The sequence below is a fragment of the Podarcis filfolensis genome (assembly GCF_964270895.1).
Source record: "Podarcis filfolensis genome assembly, chromosome: 3".
Classification (NCBI taxonomy): domain Eukaryota; kingdom Metazoa; phylum Chordata; class Lepidosauria; order Squamata; family Lacertidae; genus Podarcis; species Podarcis filfolensis.
The window spans coordinates 910,303-929,439 of NC_139606.1; the positions used below are offsets into that span (position 1 = coordinate 910,303).

General features: G+C 42.4%; 1 protein-coding gene and 1 long non-coding RNA gene across 20 annotated transcripts in view; one reads left to right on the forward strand and one right to left on the reverse strand.

Moving 5' to 3' along the window:
• Positions 1–19,137, reverse strand: part of ITSN2 (intersectin 2) — a 93,227-nt gene that overhangs the window by 2,240 nt on the left and 71,850 nt on the right. For 10 of the 19 annotated variants that reach the window (XM_083606365.1, XM_083606361.1, XM_083606364.1 and 7 more), the window contains 10 exons: positions 8,792–8,913; positions 7,782–7,888; positions 5,795–5,978; positions 4,884–4,982; positions 4,521–4,688; positions 4,090–4,302; positions 2,502–2,623; positions 2,331–2,413; positions 1,658–1,741; positions 86–259 (listed from right to left, as the gene is read on the reverse strand). In XM_083606365.1, the coding sequence (XP_083462491.1) occupies positions 86–259; positions 1,658–1,741; positions 2,331–2,413; positions 2,502–2,623; positions 4,090–4,302; positions 4,521–4,688; positions 4,884–4,982; positions 5,795–5,978; positions 7,782–7,888; positions 8,792–8,913 (1,356 nt within the window). Of the gene's footprint in view, positions 1–85; positions 260–1,657; positions 1,742–2,330; positions 2,414–2,501; positions 2,624–4,089; positions 4,303–4,520; positions 4,689–4,883; positions 4,983–5,794; positions 5,979–7,781; positions 7,889–8,791; positions 8,914–14,552; positions 18,676–19,137 lie in introns of those variants that run through there. The other 9 variants (XM_083606357.1, XM_083606356.1, XM_083606355.1 and 6 more) reach the window with 3 other exon arrangements.
• LOC310759533 lies at positions 266–1,758 on the forward strand. The gene is made up of 2 exons (XR_014546385.1): positions 266–910; positions 945–1,758. It is a non-coding gene; the product is annotated as an uncharacterized lncRNA (long non-coding RNA).

Sequence of the window (19,137 nt, forward strand, 5' to 3'; positions counted from 1 at the left end):
AAGCTCCAGCGCATGCCATACCAGCTCCTAGTCATTAACAAGGGACAAAGAATGATCTCTCTCACAGACAAAATGCAGCACCTACCATCGGGTGAGAACTGATCCCTGTCAAACATGGTGAGACACAGAACATCTTGATATAGATCCTTGATGAAGAATTGGCAGTTAAAGTTCCATTTTGGGTTCAAAGTGTCTGGCAGTGCTCTTGTTGTGTAGCTTTGAGACCCCAGGCTGATTTCACAGTATGGGTTGCTCTTCCCTTAACATAAAACAGAAGTGTACACATTAACCTTTAAAAAGAATAATGTAGGCAAATCAGAGCAGAGTTAAGGACACTATTTTCATAAGAGGGTAAAAAAAAAAGTTGTGTTTAAATTGCTCTGATTGGATTCAAGGTTGGATTAAAGCGGTTGGAAGCCCTGGTGCAGTTCTCAAGCCAGGTCCCTAAAAAGAATTCCTGAAATAAGGTGCCACAGACTAAATCCTGTAGGGTTTTAAAAGGCTATCAAATTTATTATGGCATAAACTTTGTCTGACTACAAAAAATAAAAATAAAATAGTTGGAGCATGTGCAATTTTACAACTCTCAAGGCAAAACACAACATTTTACCAAACTTGATAGCAAAAAGAAAATACTCTGAACATGCTCATATTCACATTTAAAACTCACATTGTTTTTGTTAACTTCCTGCCTTGGGCCAGGCATCAACTCTCAGCCTAACCTACTTCATGCAGCTGTCATGAAGATACAGGAGGAGGTGTTAAATGGCTGGAAAAAAGGGATTTAGTGCTCATATCATAGGCATAAAATCTTTTTTTTTTTTAAAGATTTTTAATTTCAAGTAACAAAACTTATCCACAACAGGAAAGCAGAGCTTTGTAGTTGTACAGAAAAGAAAGAAAAATGGTGGCTGATGGTTGTAGTTTTAGACAGCCCCCCAAAGGCAATTCAATCAAAGTGTCCCTCCATAAGGTTCCATGAATTGGATGGGTGAAAACCATGTTCAGCTGCCGTAACAAAGTCAATAAATGGATACCATATCATATAGAAGGTGTGAATCTACCCACCACCCTCCAAAAAAAATCAATATTCCTTTTGTGAAATGGTTTATTTGTCCATAAGCACCATGCCTCATACTTGTGAAATCCAGACTTTGAAAAGAATGGTCTCAAGTACTCTACTTACTTGATTTAAGTTTCTTCCAGAGATACTTGGCTGCTTCTGTTTTTTGTATTTGTACCTCTCTTATTTTTATTGCATAGTTTTGGCTTACTTGATTTTTTTTTAAAAAGAAGTCTGAAATGTCAGTCTGATTCCTTGCACATAAATTGCTTGGAATGTTGCCTGCAAATTAAGCTTCATAACTTACCTTTGAGAAGGGCTAGAGACTAAAAAAGCAAAACAAAACTCAAAGTTCCAAGTGTGGGCCCTGAGGCCGTTGCTCCAATTGCACCATTAAAACCAGTCCCTGCTCTGATTCTAGGTTCAGGTTGTTTGCAATTCTATTTTTTTCATATTTCTCTTACTATATAAATACACAGGTTTTTCAGTTCCAGAAAATTGCTTGGCAACTACTTATTTGTAACACTAGACTCTCTAGTTTGCTGAACTTGAAATTATATCACCAAAGACAAATATCCGCCCCTAAATTATTACCATTAGGTTTGCACGCTTTTAATTCAGTTGCTTCAATCACATGCACCATCAAACGTCCTATTCCTGAACTCTTCTGTGACCGAGCTGAAAAACAAAACAAATTTACCACCAGTAAATTGCTTGGACAGAAAAAGAAAGCTGGCTGAGCAACATATGGAACAAAACACAAGGCACCTAAATTGGCATGTTTGCGCAGAAGCTGGATTACTGCAGCCAACTTGTGGTATCTGTCTGCATTAAGCACACATGCCAACTAGTTGCTTTGAAATCTCATTAAGTTTAGAAACTATCCTGGAGGAAGCAGGATCCACCTGTAATTTGCATAAATTTGCCTGGGCAAGGTAGAAGTGTAGACACATGAAATACAAACTTTCCATGTTCAGTTTCACCAACATTCCTTCATTGTGTAAACAGAATCCTTTCCACAGCACAACTGTCTTGCAACTCAAAACCCCTTCATGCCACTTGTAAAGCCAGAGGCTTATTTTAGGAATGTGCCCACATGTCAAGAAGCCTGAAAATGTGATGTGGGAATAGGAATATGTGGCATTTAGATTCAGGCCAGGAGATGTCCCCAAGAAGCCCAGGAAGCGGGCTTGCATTCACACCAGAATCCAGCGGTGTCTGTGGTACAGCCTGTTCCTTCAAGTTCCCATCAACCAACGTTCAGCACCTTGGTAAGCCTTTTCATGTTTCTTCTTTTCCGTTTCAATATAATGTTCTGATGCTCCTTTAATTTTCTGGACCCAGGCAGTTCTGCGAAAGTGAGTTATTATTTTATTTTAATTTTTTACAAAAATAAGAACCACAAAAACAAAGCGAGATGAACATTCTCTGAGCTCACCTTTCATTGATGTTGTCTGTTTTTAGTGTGTATACTCTATCAATGTGGGAGATGTGGAAAACTGGCTCTTCACTGGAAGGGTCAGTTGGCAGTTTCACCAGGACTTCATTAAGAAAAACAGGCTGAAAGAAACACAAAGGTAGTTTAAAAAAAACACTTGGACAGGCTGAAACAAAATTATAATTAAATTGTGTCCGAAGCGACCACTGCAGCTAAGACCACTATGAGAGAGAGCCCTCTGCTACACTGGGGAACTTATTTCCTATGGGGCTGGGCATACACAGAGGGTGAATATCATCTTCAGTTGGCAATCTGGTTGTCCAGCCTATTGGTATGGATTTTTTTACCACACCCAATCAGAACAATCAAGAGGAGAAGATAATGTATATCCCTTGGTGGACACGGTAATACAGACAGTTTATCAAATGATAAGATGCAAAAATTGATCATCTACCAGTAAGTCTGCCTTCGCCCTCAGAATTGTGCAGGGAAAAGGAAATCCCTTGGCTAAGAAGGAAAATGAGCGGATGGACACAACACAGAAAGGTGTAGTCCTGGGTGACAGCAAAACCTTTCTCCATTATAATTTTGTCCAATCTTCATCTCCTTACTTTGAGACCAGCACTGGATACTGAACTACTAAAACAACTATTTGGTGCAAATTCTGATGTAACACATTTCTGCAACAGAAAATAAACTTTCTCCTGCTGGGAAGAGAAGACTCATGTCTATGGAACTTCCCTGAGAAACTCCCATAGGGATACAACCTAATCAATTAGTGAACTACAGTTCATAAGATTAATTGATTCTATGTTGATTAAATTTGTATGCATTCACATACTGGTAAAATATTTTGACACAAGAATCATATTTTGCTTCCAGAGGATGTATGCATGTTTCATCATAGGCATCATCAGAGAAGAGGGAAACCCTCCTATGAGAGAGAGAATTGGGATGCCTCTTTATAACACACAGATTATGGTGCTCACTCACCATCTGCAGTTTTTTATAAATTCTGGTTACTTGCTTTTTTAAGAACAAACCCAGGGCACCTTTTTAGTTGATTAAAAGTTCATCTGATTTCCCCAACCAATTAGTTGATTAAGTGGTATTTAGCAGGCAAGCACTCTATTGTCCACTTTAAGTCCTTGCCATACTTTTAGTCGCATTTACCACTCATTGGCATGATGGACTTGCAGAAATGAACCAGCCCATACAAGGGCTGTTGATTAAATTAATACAAATTGAGATGCACTATCTAAAGGATGTTTCCTACATGAGCTATGTAGGAGGCAGTGGCAATTTCCATTTTTCAGGAGAAAAGCCAAGATTTTGTCTAACCAATGCTTTTTTTAAAATCCAAAGAAAGTCCTTCACTCACTAATTATAGAAGATCTGTCCCTACTGACAGTAGTGTAAACATTCAAAATTAGTACTGATAGGAGACTGAAATTATACAGTTAACTTCAGCATCCTAGTAGATCAAGGAAGTCTATTAAATAGTAAAGAGGTTATTATTTCTATTAAAAGAAAACATCCCACTCCTTCCCTTTCCAAATGCACAATTAAGATGCTTTAATTTACTCACCGTTTTGTAAATTTTGAACTGAGTATTTGATTTTGGGTTGAACAATTTATCTGACCCTGTAGATACAAACTGCTTGACCATGTAGGTGAGAAGCAGGAAGTCACTGAAGAGGAATCCATATAGTTCTTTGTTGCTTTTTGTCTTATAGAGTTTGCCACTGTGCAAAAGCTTCCTTGGTCCCAAGCAATTGGTCAGGGAGTTAAAAATCAGTTGCTAAAAGGAAGAGAAAACCAAAGCAATGACTTCTCAACATCAGAGAGAAAATTCTACTCAAAACCAAAGCCATTTTGCTACCCTTAATGTACGCTGTTGGTCTATACCTGTTGAACTGCCATCAACAAGGCCACTTCTATCAAGAACCCATAATAATGCATTCCCAGACCTATTTCCTTCCTCCTTTTTATCCAGTCCTTCCCACCCCAGACAGTTACCTCAGCAAGGCCCTCACACTGAACGTGGGACTGGATCCATTCAAGCCTGTCTGAATTCTCCTTTTCTCGCACTCCCTCATTCACCTGGGAACACAGCTCCTCAGCCCGCTCAAGAGCCAGCTTCAGATTACTGTGATCTGGGTGAGTTTCAGGGGAATTTTCCAGAATCTGGTTGAAAAAAACAGACAAAGAAAATTGCAGTATCAGTTAAATGGGGGGCGGGCGGGGCGGGCGGAGAGAGCTATAGAATCATAGAGTTGGAAGGGACCCTGAGGATCAAGCTGAGGATCAACCAGTCCAACCCCCTGAAAGGCAGAAATATGCAGCTGTCCCTTGTGGGGATCCAACTGAGGTGATACTCACACTCTTTATGAGAAGAGGGTAGCGAGTGATTCTTTGCATAGGTTTCAGCAGGAAGCTGGAGAGTGGCATTCCTTTACAGCGAGGATCCGAAGCCAATTTCTACAAGGTAAACCGGTATTTTTGAGAGACTGCATTATTGCTACTGATCAACATTGACAGAGGGCTTTAAAATGTGCAAACAGTTGTACAAGCTTCAGTTTGTTATCTTTTACAAAAGAGCAGCCCCTTGGGTGTCTGCTGTCTGGATGGAGAATATTAAGGGGGAGAGTGTGACCTATCTCAGGCTGCTCCGTTAGAAAAAGGAAAACCTCTGCTGCAGAGATAGAACAAGGCTCCATTCACTGCAGCATTTCCCAAGGGAAGCAAAACCCTTACATGAGTGGAGTTCTAGTAAAGAGGTCTTTCCACCCATGGAGGGGGCAGCATTTTCTCCTGATCCCCCTTCCTCCCTCAAAAATCTGCTCTGCAGGTTTGGTGACCTCTCTGGTACAACATTAGGGACAGGGGGCTGTGGGAGAAGGGGAGATCTGCTCTCCTTTGTACTCCAGTGGGAGATTCTGCAAGATCCCCACTCCTCCCAAGGAGCCCTTCCATTTGTGGAGACTCCTTGCAGCCACAGTCAGACCTATTCAAAGAACAAGGAGAGTTGAGGTTTGACAGCATGGCAGAGAAACTGGCTGAGAGTCAAGGGAGCATGCAGCCAAGGGGCACTTCTATCTAAACGCCTGGGCAGATACTGGTGTGATATACTGTACAAAGGAAATGTTTGTGGGGAGGAAGAGCCCGTTCCCAAGGTTAACCCCTGATTTGGTAGATGGGGCGACTGGAGAGCTCGTGTTACATCTGCCACACCCTCATGGAGAGAAAAGAGACACGATTGAATTAGGAAGCTACTGCGTAGTATACTGTACTTTCATAAATTCTTTGAACTCTGGTTCTTCATCCGTTTTCTGCTGCAGCAGGGCAGCCCCGTTAAGCTGGCAGCTGCAAAACCGGATATAGGCTTGCATTTGAGACAGTTCAGCAGCCAGAATGTCACCAATCATCTGCACAGGCATTTTTTCACCCCCCATCTTCTTACGCACACGCAGGGCTCTGGAAGAAAATAAAACGACAGGGAAGCAGTTTGAATCTGGAGCTTTCAACAGGAAGAAGCTAAGGAGGGGCCCACCAGTTACTGTCACACAGAGATCCCAATGTGGCAGGGTCAACTCTGTTGAGAATATGAAGCAAATGGATCTTGCTATCTCACCCAGGAGCTCATTCAGAACCTGGAGATCACATGGTCACGACCTAAATTACTGTCTGACAATGAACCATCAAAGGAAGGCTGGACATATCCAAGAACACAGGAACTGCTAACCCAATTCCTATTTGGTTGTGGCATTTATAGACTTATACACCTAGCAAGACAATCCACTGTCACAGTGTAAACAAGCATTTTAAAAAGGCCTTTTCAAAAGCCCAGATTTCTGCTTTCCCTGCAAGGTAAAGGTAAAGGTAAAGGGACCCCTGACCGTTAGGTCCAGTCGTGGATGACTCTAGGGTTGCGGCACTCATCTCGCTTTACTGGCCGAGGGAGCCGGCGTACAGCTTCCGGGTCATGTGGCCATGTTAAAGTTTGTTGGGTCGTATATCTTTTGACCCACTGAGTCTGCTGCAATGGCCCTGCAATAAATTTGATTTATTGCCACTCCGACAAACTTCCAATGGTGCCCACACACTTCCACTCCACGCGCTGCCACTCTCTTCAGTTGCCGGATAATAGCAGAGTTCACACGCAGCATAAAATGGCTTGTCTGTGTCCACGTGGTGTCCTCAATAACTCAGCTCGACACCAGTGCTTCTAATCTAAAACTCTTTATTTAGAAGCATTCAAAACAGAAAAGAAAAACCTACAGAATCTAGCTGCATGTTCGCCACTTTCTGCCTCTTAACAAAAAACGAATCGACCTTGCTAACGCTCTCAGACAGACTGCTCTCCAGAGAGAGCTCAGCCCCCACAGAGCACAGATCAAAGGAAAACAACCAAGGATCATGTGGGCAGTGCACCCAGTTGATAAGAACGCTCCTGGAGTGTTAACTCCTGACAGTCCAGAACCACAACAGGCCAGCATGACTAAGCCACTTCTGGTGAACCAGAGCAGCGCACGGAAATGCCGTTTACCTTCCCGCAGGAGCAGTACCTATTTATCTACTTGCACTTTTTGGCGTGCTTTCGAACTGCTAGGTTGGCAGGAGCAGGGACCGAGCAAGGGGAGCTCACCCCGTCACGGGGATTCAATGCACATGTGCTTAATTTATTTGCTTCTGGTACTTCATTTCTTCAGGGATGCTTTTTACTCTTCTCAATCAAGGTTGCATTTAGTGAATTTGAAATCACATCACATTAAGACTACAAATTGAACAAAAAGCTTCCCAAACAGAAACACTTGCATAAAACTGAGGAGCAGAGACACTTTCATTTTTTTCAGAGAAAACATTAAAAATTACAGCTAAGATGCTTCTGAGAGGTCCGAAATACTTTTGATGTCTCCAGAGAGCACTTTTCTTTCGGCTCAATTGTAGAAGACATGTTTTACGTGCCGGGGTCCCAGGTTCAATCCCCAGCACCTTTGAATTCTCAAGTCGCAGGGCTGGAAAATGCTTCTGAGACCCCATAGAGGACAGTGCAGGCAACATATTTGTCAATCTCCCTAGTCCTTCTGAATGGTTCTAAGAAAAAAATATCAAGGCCACAGTGCTATACATGTCTACACAGACGTAAGTCCCATTGAGTTCAGTAATGCTTATTCCCGTGTAAGTGGGTGTAGACTGTAGCCTTGATGGTTATTTCTTGTTTATTTGGACTGAAACAGCTAAAACCACAAAAATTAATAAAGGAGTAGTAGCACTTACTTCAGTAACTTTGTATTAGACATGATGAGCTCCTTCCAATTAACAAAAATTAATCCCATTTCTGCTTCTGAAAGACAGCCTGCTTCAGTCATTTGTTTCTGGAAAACCTACATTCAGAAAGATACAAGGAGGGAAAATGAATTTTAAATACAGCATAACGTTCCCCTCTCAAATTAAGAACTCACAAAACTTCAGTATTCCTTTGTTCCTAACATTATTGCTTCTTTGCTGCCAGATATTTCTTCCAAAACACTTAGGCTAATTGAGGCGATTAGAAAATAAGAGCAGGATCAAAAGGTTTCCACAGATCAAGTCTGCTATGGGTGATCTCCTTAGAGACCACAAGATATCTAAAGATCCTAGTAACTCATGTTGCCAACATATATTAAGCAGTGTCAATGAGTCCCAATGGTACTTTTCTTGTGATGGATCCCTGAATTGAGATCCTGTCTCAGGGACTGCCTGACATTCTTTGAGCATCAGGGGAAATAGAAACAAAAACTGCAGCTGAAGGCCTGTTGTAGGAAGGTGCAGTCTGTGAACTTGTGTAAAGCTTTTGCACAGCTTTCATTTGAGAAAAAAGGTCTTAATGGTCTTCTAATAAGGGATTCAAGGTCTAAACCACTGAGCCTCTTGGGCTTGCCAATCAGAAGGTCGGTGGTTCGAATCCCCGCGACGGGGTGAGCTCCCATTGCTCGGTCCCTGCTCCTGCCAACCTAGAAGTTCGAAAGCACGCCAAAAAGTGCAAATAGATGAACAGGTACCACTCCGGCGGGAAGGTAAACGGCGTTTCCGTGCACTGCTCTGGTTCACCAGAAGTGGCTTAGTCATGCTGGCCACATGACCCGGAAAAACTGACTGCGGACAAACACCAGCTCCCTCAGCCTGTAAAGCGACCCCAGAGTCGTCTGCAACTGGACTTAACTGTCAGGGGTCCTTTACCTTTACCTTTAATAAGGGATTCAAGGCAATACTTTTATCACTACCTTTTGTGTTCAGGCAAATCTCACCTCTAAGACAAGCTGAAGGTCTTCCATGTATTTTTCTTCGGTCTGGATCAGCTCATGTATGTAGCCCTGCCTCTTCCTTTCAATGGGCTGCATTGTGTCAAGACTCTGGAGATCTGCACACCCTGGGGGAGGAAACCATCTGAGTCACTTTGAGCCCAAGTGCCAACTTAATACCAAGCAAAAAATAGACAGGGAACGGTCTCAGGGGAATAAATCTTTTGATAAATGTGAAGAAGAAACCTGGCTCTGAAATAGCTGGGTAGGAGCCCCAACACTGCGCAGTCCGTGGCTTGTGGCAGAGTTCCTCCATGAGCAGCCTGTGGGCCTCTCACCAGCCCCGGGACAGGAGAGCGGGCAACGCATCTCCGTCCTGGGCAGAAGAAGCATGGAATGCAGCACTGCTCTTGACACAGCAAAGGCCTGAAATGCTTCCAGGATCCTTCATGTGGTGATGCGAACGTTAGAATCTGTTTGGTGAGACATGGCAGAAGAGGATGACTTGCCCCTCTCCTTCCTACACAGTAGGGCTGGGCCTATGTCAATATATCAACATATTGTCTTATATTAAGAGCAAATTGTGATAACCATTTTTTTAAAAATAACCTGGCAATCTATTGTGAATCATGTGTGTGCTTGTGTGTGATAGTCAAAAAGCATTTTGTTGCAAAAATTGGGAAGCCGGTGCTTCTTTCTGTCCTGTGCAGCTGTTGCAATTTGTGAACTCTGCCTCAGCTGCTCTTCTGTGCAAAAATCGCTCTTTGAGAAATCGTGTGTGCGCTGCAGGGTAATTCTCTGCCTTAGTTCTCTGTCTCCCTTGCCTGCCTCCTCAGACACAAATCATCCTTGGAGATACAGTGGCACCTCAGATTACAAACTTAATCTGTTCCGGAAGTCCGTTCTTAAACCGAATCCGTTCTTAAACGGAGGAGCGCTTTCCCTAATGAGGCCTCCCGCTACCGGTGCCCTTCCACCGTTCGGATTCCGTTCGTAGACTGAGGTAAAGTTCGCAAACTGGGTCACTACTTTTGGTTTTGCGGAGTTCTTATACCGAATAGTTTGTAAACTGGACGGTTCTTAAACCGAGGTACCACTGTGTTGTGTGTGCGTGCGCAGCCTAACTCTTCCCGAGGGCTCTGTCTCCTGACAGGCGGAGCTGAGCAGCCTGCATGCGGGAACTTCCCTCTCTCAGAGACGCCAGGCTCTTGCTGAAAGGCAGCCACCAGGCTGGCAGGTGGCTTCGGGAGAAGCATGGCTTCTGGAATCTGGAGCCCCTTTTCTCCTCCTGTTCTCACATAAAAATATCAACTGGGGTAATAACAACAACAACAACAACAACAACAACATACTACTTACACCCCACCCATCTGTCTGGGTTTCCCCAGCCAACAGGAGATTAAAAATACATTAAAACATCAGTCATTAAAAAACTTCTCTAGCTCCAAAATTCCATTTAATATATAGTCCTCAACATATCACATATTAAACTGATAAGAACAGATCCTACACATGATCTTAGCCAAAAGGCCGAAAGGCGAAAAGGAAAAAGACGCTGCTCTAACATAAGAGCTACTTCCCCCTTTCCCCTGCTGGGCTTGTTGATTGTGGGTGTGCAATTGTCTGCCTGTGTCTCCCTCCCTCCCTCCCCACCCCTGTGTTTGTGTGCACACGTTTTTGTGAAGGAGCAGAATACATTGGTTTTTTTTAATAAAAAAATTAACCCAGCCTCTCTCTGCTGGCAGGCGGCAGTTCCTATTAACTTTAAAGTAGGTTTCTGGCCTGACATCATGGCCATGGCAGTCAAGCTGTGCTGCCCTCCGGGGCAGTGTAGCTGTCTGGGCAGGGGGAAGCCAGTGAAATGGAGGTAAAAATGAGGTAAAATTCCTGGCGGTGCCGCTTAAGCCTGTACCTGCCAGCTTGAAAGGCAGAAGGGGTGCCACCTGGGAAGGGTGTCCCTGCCATGGACGAACCTCCGCCTCCGGCATGAGCTATGCTCAGTTCCTCAAGAAGTTGGAACATGGGCTTTAATTAAGGGGTGCTCCTGAAACGGCATATGATAATGGGCTGCAATTAATCAGCTGCCAAAAGGACTGGACTTGAGCTGTGAAGGTGGTTGAATGACTTTTTACAAGCACGAAAATCATTGCAGCCGCCAGAACGGGAGTGGAAGGCAAGGCAATGTCTGTTATGATGATTCCTAAATGGTCTTTTTCTTTCTTGACCTCCCCTGCAAAAAGGAAAGAATCGTGTGCAGTCACTATTTTGTTCTGTCTGATACTGAGGGAAGAAAGGGGAAACACTGATTTATGCTCTACGAAGAGTTTCACAATGATTTTATATACCGTATATATTCGAGTATAAGCTGACTCTTCCAGCACATTTTTTTTGCTGAAAAAGCCCCCCTCGGCTTATACTTAAGTGAGGGTCCCTTCGGGCCGCTCCTTCCTCCTCCACCGCCTTTGCCGCTGTTGGTGGTGGCGGAGGAGGAACGAGCAGCCTTGTTCTTCCTCTGCTGCTGCCGCCACCAGTCTCTGCCTCTCGGCAGCACCCTGGGTAGGCAGGGGGACGGGAGGGGCTGGGGGGGGAGAGAAGCCCCCTCTGCCGTGTGCGCCTGCATGCACGCACACACGCACTCTGGCCCACCAGGAGGGATGTGGTGTGCTGAACCGGCTTACGCTTGAGTCAATAAATTTTCCCAGTTTTCTGTGGTGAAATTAGGTGCCTCGGCTTATATTCGAGTCGGCTTATACTTGGGTATATACGGTACCTTCTCCTTCCAACCGAGGTTGAAATAGACAATATTGAAATTATCTTTGGACTGGAGTGGACAAGAGACTAATTTGATAAAATGAAGGACTGCTAATTATATCTAGCAGGAGTTTATGTGACTTTGTTCTCTAACTGGGGGCTAAAGAGCAGCCATCTGTTGGGGAGTTATTTAGAGCCCAGTAAGACCTTGAGCAGAGCAGAGGAATGTGAATGGACAAAGGGTGATAGCAATGAATCATCTTTACACACCAGGTTCAAGATCAGAATGCTGGAAGGACTATGCATGTTTTGGAAAAAACAATGGCGCTGATTGCAAGGTAACAAAATCCGCTGGCTATGAAAATGGATTAAAACTAGTAGAAGGTTGAGAAGATGATTAAAGAAGAAGAATGAAGCGGTAACATCAGGAATGTATTGGACATATGCTTGCAACAGGAGCCGGAAACCTAATTATTTTTTGAAAAATATATTAAATTTAAATAATTCGGATGGATTTGTTAAAATTTGAAAACTAATAAAAATTAGTATTACAAAAAAAACATTTTAAAGTAGCTCTCCGCCTCCTCCGCTACCTCCCCTGTTCCTAGGAAACTGCAGAGAAACATGCTCTGTAGTTGCTTCAAATTAAAAGGAAAAAGAATGCTGCTTTGCCTACTTCCCTCTTTTGTGTTTGTGTCTCTTTGTGCAATTGTCTGTGTGTCTCCCTCATTAGGTTCCTCCTTTTCTCCTCCAGACCCTCCTCCCTTCCCTAGAACTCCTCTCAATTCTCCCCTTGCTCATTTGCTTTCTCACACACTTGTTATTATTAGTAACTAATCTATTAACATTAATATATTCTCTGGAAATCTGTAATGTTACAGATGAAGAACACTATCGTTGAGTAAATCTTCATATAATCAAATGCATCAAATTTTCCTTGCAAAAATATTTTTTTTTGTTTAGTATTTTTTTAATTTTGTAAAATTCAATCCATTCTTTCTGTTTTGGCTTGGCTTATATAAGAAATGCAAATCCCCCTGGCACTAAAAATATAAATTGGGTTTAGCAATTTTTTGTTCTGTTAAAATTCATCCATTCCATTCTTTCTATTTTGGCCTGGTTTAGAAAAGAAAATTAACAAACAATCTAGTAACTGGTGTTGTGGGGTGCACACGTCCAACTAAGACTCAATAGTGATATATATTTGAATACAGTGGTACCTTGGGTTAAGTACTTAATTCGTTCCGGAGGTCCGTTCTTAACCTGAAACTGTTCTTAACCTGAAGCACCACTTTAGCTAATGGGGCCTCCTGCTGCTGCCGCGCCGCCAGACCACGATTTCTGTTCTCATCCTGAAGCAAAGTTCTTAACGTGAAGTATTATTTCTGGGTTAGAGGAGTCTGTAACCTGAAGCATCTGTAAACTGAAGTGTATGTAACCTGAGGTACAACTGTATCTAAAAGTGTGACAGTGATTGTGAACTGGCTTTTTTCTTGTTTAGTAGTGTAATTATTTTTTTTAGGAAACAATCTCCCTCCTTACCTTTGATATCTAGGCTACAGAATTACTTCTATACCTTTAATTTTAGAGAAAATGTGCTAATTTAAACATTATCAGTACAGTAGCACTATAACATAACCATTTTAACAATATGTTAAAGGTAAGTAAAAATTTATCTGTTTTAGAGTAAGACCCATAAGTAGTGGCAGTTTTCCGTGGCATTATTACCAGTCACCTCTACATGGTTCCAGCCTTATTTCAGACATTGTGATATATCCAAATATCATGATGTTTAGCTGGTGATATATCGTGACATTGAAAACCAGATATTGCCCAGCCCTGTTACACCACAGAACATTTATTTACCATTGGCGTAAGGTTGCCCAATGTCGTCTGGGTGGCACACAAACATAAAACCATAGATTACAATGAAAATAACAATATCACAAAACAACAAGATTACACAGCACATTAAACGGTAGTTCAAACTATTTATCACCACAGGTGCCCTCACAGAGAAGGCCCCCTTCATGGCAGCCGCACTTGGCAGTGGCTGAAAGAAGATCTTAAGGTAGGGATCTTGGGGGAGAAGGCGATCTGGTCTCAAGCCATTTGAGACTTCACAGGCAGGCTTGGGCTTGGGCTGGACTGGAAACCAGGAATCCCACAAAGCCCTCTTGCTGCCCTAATCCAGCCAAACTTTTTGGAACCATTTTCAGAGGCCCATATTCAGAGGCCCATTGCAATAAACATGCGAGGTTACCTCAGCCTGGGCAATGGAGGGCAAGCTGTCTCCATCCAGGTTTGGCCACAGCCCAAGGTGATAGCCGGTGGTCACTTGGCCTCTAATGACCATATTGGCTCTGTAAGAACCTCCACGCTGCAAACCTGAGCTGGGGGGGAATGCAAACCCCCTCTAAAACAAGTTGAATACCTTTCAACTTTTCCCAGTATAATTGCTACTAGAAACATTTTCCATTTCTGTTTCAAAGGATAGTGGAACCAAATTGTAGGGGAATCATCAGGCTTTCCATGACCCTTTAAGGTATCTCTTCCATAACCCAAGTTTTCTAAATCTTAGAAAGGTCTAACATATTGACGCAAAACAATCAACCAATTAAATTAAACGCACTGGTGCATGAAGAAATGGGGCCTTCAGAGTTGTTTTGTTGAAAGAGTTGGTATTTTTGGGTGCAATCCTAGCTCCACTCCCCTGGGAGTAGGCACCACTAAATTCAAGAGGGCTTGCATGGTTAGAATTGAGCCATCAGTCGCTGAGTGCACATTTGAGCACACTGCTGTCCCGACAACAGGTCATGCTGGCTGGGCCGGATGGGAGCTGGAAGAAACCCCCTGGACTCTCCTGGCAGAGACGGCTCACCCTCTCTAGAGACACAACTCGGTCTGACCCTCCCAGTTGGACCACTGAGCCACTCTAGCACAATAGCTCTCCATGCCCAGAGATAAATTTAATTAGGCTAACCGTAATGGAAAAGAAATCATACACAAGCAAATAACTTTGTGTGTCTCTTTAATAAAGTATTTTTGCATAGTTATTTCCAGTTTTCAAAAAAACAAATAACCATTATCTCATACACAGCATATGCTGTGTTTGCATGGTGAGACACTAAACATTATTTCAAATACTATAGAACCCAAGAAGAAAAAAGTTATTAAGGCAGCATACAACACTATAATATGTAAGCATTTAAGATAGCTAATAAAAGGAACACAACCCTATTTATGTGTCCTTAGGCTTAAGACTTGTCGAGTTTAGAGGATCTTGCTCTCAGGTGTGTAAAGAATTGCAGTCAAAATGCACCTTTAACTGGAAGCAAACCCGACTGATCTTGACGGGGCTCATCCAAGAGGACACATGCGCAAGATTGCACTGTAAAGCAGCAGCATGTTGTGGCAGCCCAAAATACCACTACAAATCATACGTCTGTCAGCATTCTTGTAACAGGCTGATTGACATCAGTTTATGGTTGGATTGCATAGAAGGAGCACAAAGCCTCATGTCCTGGTATATACTGTTAAGAACAAATCACAATTTGATGGTGTGGTTCATTCATTTTATGTTGAACTATTAAAAAAAAAAATGGTAGTTTTCTAGCTGCTTAGATGCCCATCCAAAATATCCACAAAATCATTAACAATCTTTTGAGTTCTCCAGAACTCTTAGTTAGGCTGGATTGTAATTTCTAGGTTTAGTCAAGAACCCTCAATTCCTAATTCCCCCCCCCCCATTTGTGAGATCTTTATGGGCATCCTATTCTTTGGCTAATTCTCCTCTCGTTCTCACCCCACCGCACCTAAAAAGCATGCTACCAAAACCTGCCTCAGAGGGAGATTTTGGGAGTGCAAGGAGGCAAGGCGAGGAGGGAAAGCTTATTCTGTCGCACAAGCAGGTAGACATAACAGTAACAGGTACCCATAAGAAATCTGCAAGAACAAAGCCATTCGTCTTTAAAGCGAAAGACCTACAGTTCAGAGAGCCCAATGGATGCACACCTAAAAGCTTAGTCTGTCTGCCAGAATGTTTGGCTTTTGGTTTGAAGAGCAGAGGCATCCAATACCTAGAAACTTTTGGAACTGAGATGCCTTTGTAAATAGGCAATTTGCCTGATATGCCTGAGATGCATTTGTAAATAGGCAATTGTTAAGCTACTGCTCTCTGGGGTGCAGGAGTTTAAAAACTCTACTCAATACAGTATATGAATTTAAAAGCTTTATGATTTTCGCTTTTCTTCTAACAGTTGGCATGAAGAGGTTCTTTAATCTCGCCCTGCAATTCAGGACTTTTCAAAGATAATTCATCCAGCAACTAAATTGGTTTGATCATCAGTTTCTGAATGATTAGCCAACAAATAAAAAACAAAAAACAAAACCCTTTCACAAGTTACTGGAAACTCAGATTTTGTCTGAACCCTTGTATGTGGCTAGGTTCAGGTTAGCAAAAATGGCAACAGCCGTGTTTGAGGTCTGCCCAAGGGCTTGATGAACTTTGTGATTGAGATGGTATAAACAGAGAGCTCCAGCCCCTGTCAAGTCGCCATGTGGGGCTGGAGAGCTGGACGAGAAACATTTCCAGAAGAGCCCATCAGGGATCTTTTGGCTGAAAGTTGCTAAGCCGCAATCACAATTTGTGAGAAGAGGACGCAATACTGCACAATTAGCATTTTTATTGATGTAGCATCAAAACATTTGCTAAATGTCCACTATCAAGCAGAAAGACGGAATGGGGAACCAGCTGAACACTGAGCCACTTGCAGCGATCAATATTGATAAGTTGATTCTTTGAGATACGATCACAGGAAAACACAAGTAAGAGAAAACCCATTCATAATTTATTGAGGCACATAACTTTCCTGTATTGCACATAAAACCCTCCTTACAATCTGTTACTTGATAAAAGTATATACAGGAATCTTTTTTCCCCTTCTTTCTTTCTTTCTCTTTCTTTCTTTCTTTGATAAAAGTCTATTAAGAGTACATAACATTCATTTTATTTAGGTGAGAACCCTAAACAAACTTAAAAGGAACTCTTTTCCAAGTAACAGGATTACACTGTTAGAATGATGAACAAAATACTTCTGAGTTAATGAAATTAACACTTTTTGATAGTACCACCTAAGTTTTGCATATTCAAACTGTAAACATTTCAGATTGCACACATCACAATTGTTGCTTGCACTCTCAAATTCTAAGAAATTGTCTTACCTCAATTAATTGCCTTACAAAATTGTCATCCTTTAAAAAAATACTAGCTTTCCCCAAGACATAATCTTAAAGAAGTTAAATTACTGAAGTGGTATGCATGACAGAAAATAACATATTTAAATCACTAAAGAATTACAACCAAAATACTACTCTGCCACATGTTAGTTTAATGATGCCTTAAAATGACCAATCTAAATGGAAATTCCCCTAAAACTGGGGATCCAATCACTTGCGGATATGTAGTAAATTTGGTGAATAGGGCCATTCTGTCAGACTGCCTCTATTCTAGATCTATCTTGTCATCCTATCCTCCCCTTCAAAGGGAGAGGCAGAAACAGTGAACTTCAACTGATATTAAACTGATGCAGGAATAATAATAATAATAATAATAATAATAATAATAATAATGTAAGCTCTCAATAGGAATCTCATTTTGACAGTGTCATTGACTAGGAAATTGCCAGAGGCCAATTGCAGATCTATAAAATATTCAGTATGGGACAACAATAATACCATGTTTTATTGTTACAAATAGTTAACTTTGGCATTAAGGGTAGCTATAGAATGTTAAAAGGAAATAGCTTGCTATTTCTCAGGGTTCCACTACACATCACATGTAAGTATGTGTCACTGAATCACAGACGCATTTTGTTTTTCTCCAGGAAGAACTGTTGCAAGTGGGCATGTTGGAGGGGAACCGTGGCACAGAGAGGTGCTCCGCTTATTCTCCCAACTGCTCCAGGCTCCTAATAATCTCCATGCTTCAAGCCACTCGCTGCCCTCAACCAGCTTTCAGATGGAAAACCTGGGCAAATAGCGTTGGTGCAGGGGTGTCCGGGGGTCTCTCCGCAGCCCGCCATGCTGCATGGGACTCTCTGCTAAGTAACGTGAAGTTGGGTTGGCAAGGGAAGAGGAGCAGCCGACAGAAAGGCCCTGGGGGTCCTGTCGTGCTCCTTCTGACATCCCTGGGAACACAATGGGGCCTAGAAAATTGCCCCCCACCCAGTAGCTGACAGGGCCCTCCCTCCCCTGCTGCTCCCCCCACCCAGCACCACCCAAAGGATCAGCACTGATGCACCTGGCAAGGGATGAGCCAAGCCTAGGAGCTCTAAGCCCATCAGGCTGCTAATGGTGTTGTCAGGAGCAGGGGGAGCAACAGAAGAGAGACCTTTCCCCACATCTCTTTTCACCCAGAATCTAAAATCAGACCACACAAAAAACAATGCCCACCAAAATAGGTGTGGCTCGGGTTTGCTCTCTACTTTAACACGTAATAAAATGGGCTGAGAGAGAGAGAAACTTTTCTCAAAATCCATATAAAGAAGCATGTGACAGACAAGTTGGTGTTTGAGTCAGACAAAAGAGTTTCAAGATCTGAAAGCCAGCAGATACAGTGGAAGTGTAAAGTGCATAAGAAGCACACCAAGTTTTATTCCACCTCTGTTCCTTTTCGGTTCAATAGCCCAGTCACTGTGTCCAGAATCATACATGAAGTGCATGGTGAGAGATCAGCAAACCACAAATCAACAAAGGAAATACAAGGTGCAACATCCCAAGAGCACAACTAAGCAGGTGAAACAGTACAATCAGTAGTAGGTCTTTGTGTGCCTAATGCTGCACCACATCAAGAGATACCTTGACAAGTGCACTAATTGTTCCTAAACAAAGGGAATAGAGAACACAAGATAGGACAGTGCAGAAAGCCACACAAAGACCCACTATCTAGTCAGTTTGCAGAAACTGTAACTGTACAATACAGAACAAAATTTGAAGTCTTGAGTGGATTTAATATTGAAGCGAAGCAAATCAATTGTTTCAGAGAGATCTGAGCAGGCTGTCCACCTGCCTCCATGCTATAGTCAAAGTTGGATAGTGGGTCTCTGAGGTGCTTTCACACTGGAAGACAACATGGGATCCTTAAAAAATAAAAAAGAAAAGAAAATTAGAGATAAATGACCACAACTAGATTTTCTGAGTGAAACCTGCAAGGGGCCAATCAGATGGCAGAGAAAGACCATTTCTTATTAACAAGGAATTACCATGCCTCCTCGCTTTGTGATGTTTTAAATGAAAACTATATGGGTAAATAATGCACGGCTGATTTTTACTATCTGTCAAATACTAAATGGCTCAGCTATACAAGGCTGCCAACTGCTTAACTGGAGAATAAGGGAAGCAAGGAAATTTCTAAGATTTTCTAAAAGCTCAATGGGCTTTTGATAGTTGAAAAATGTTTATGGTGTTCCTCCAACAGAACAATACTCCCTAATTTCTAGAGAGTCTTGAGGCACCTGCACTGATTCATGGTACAAAGTGAGACAATCACAGATTTTCATCCGGCTCTTCATCCATGGTGGGAGCTGACTATCTCCTACTTC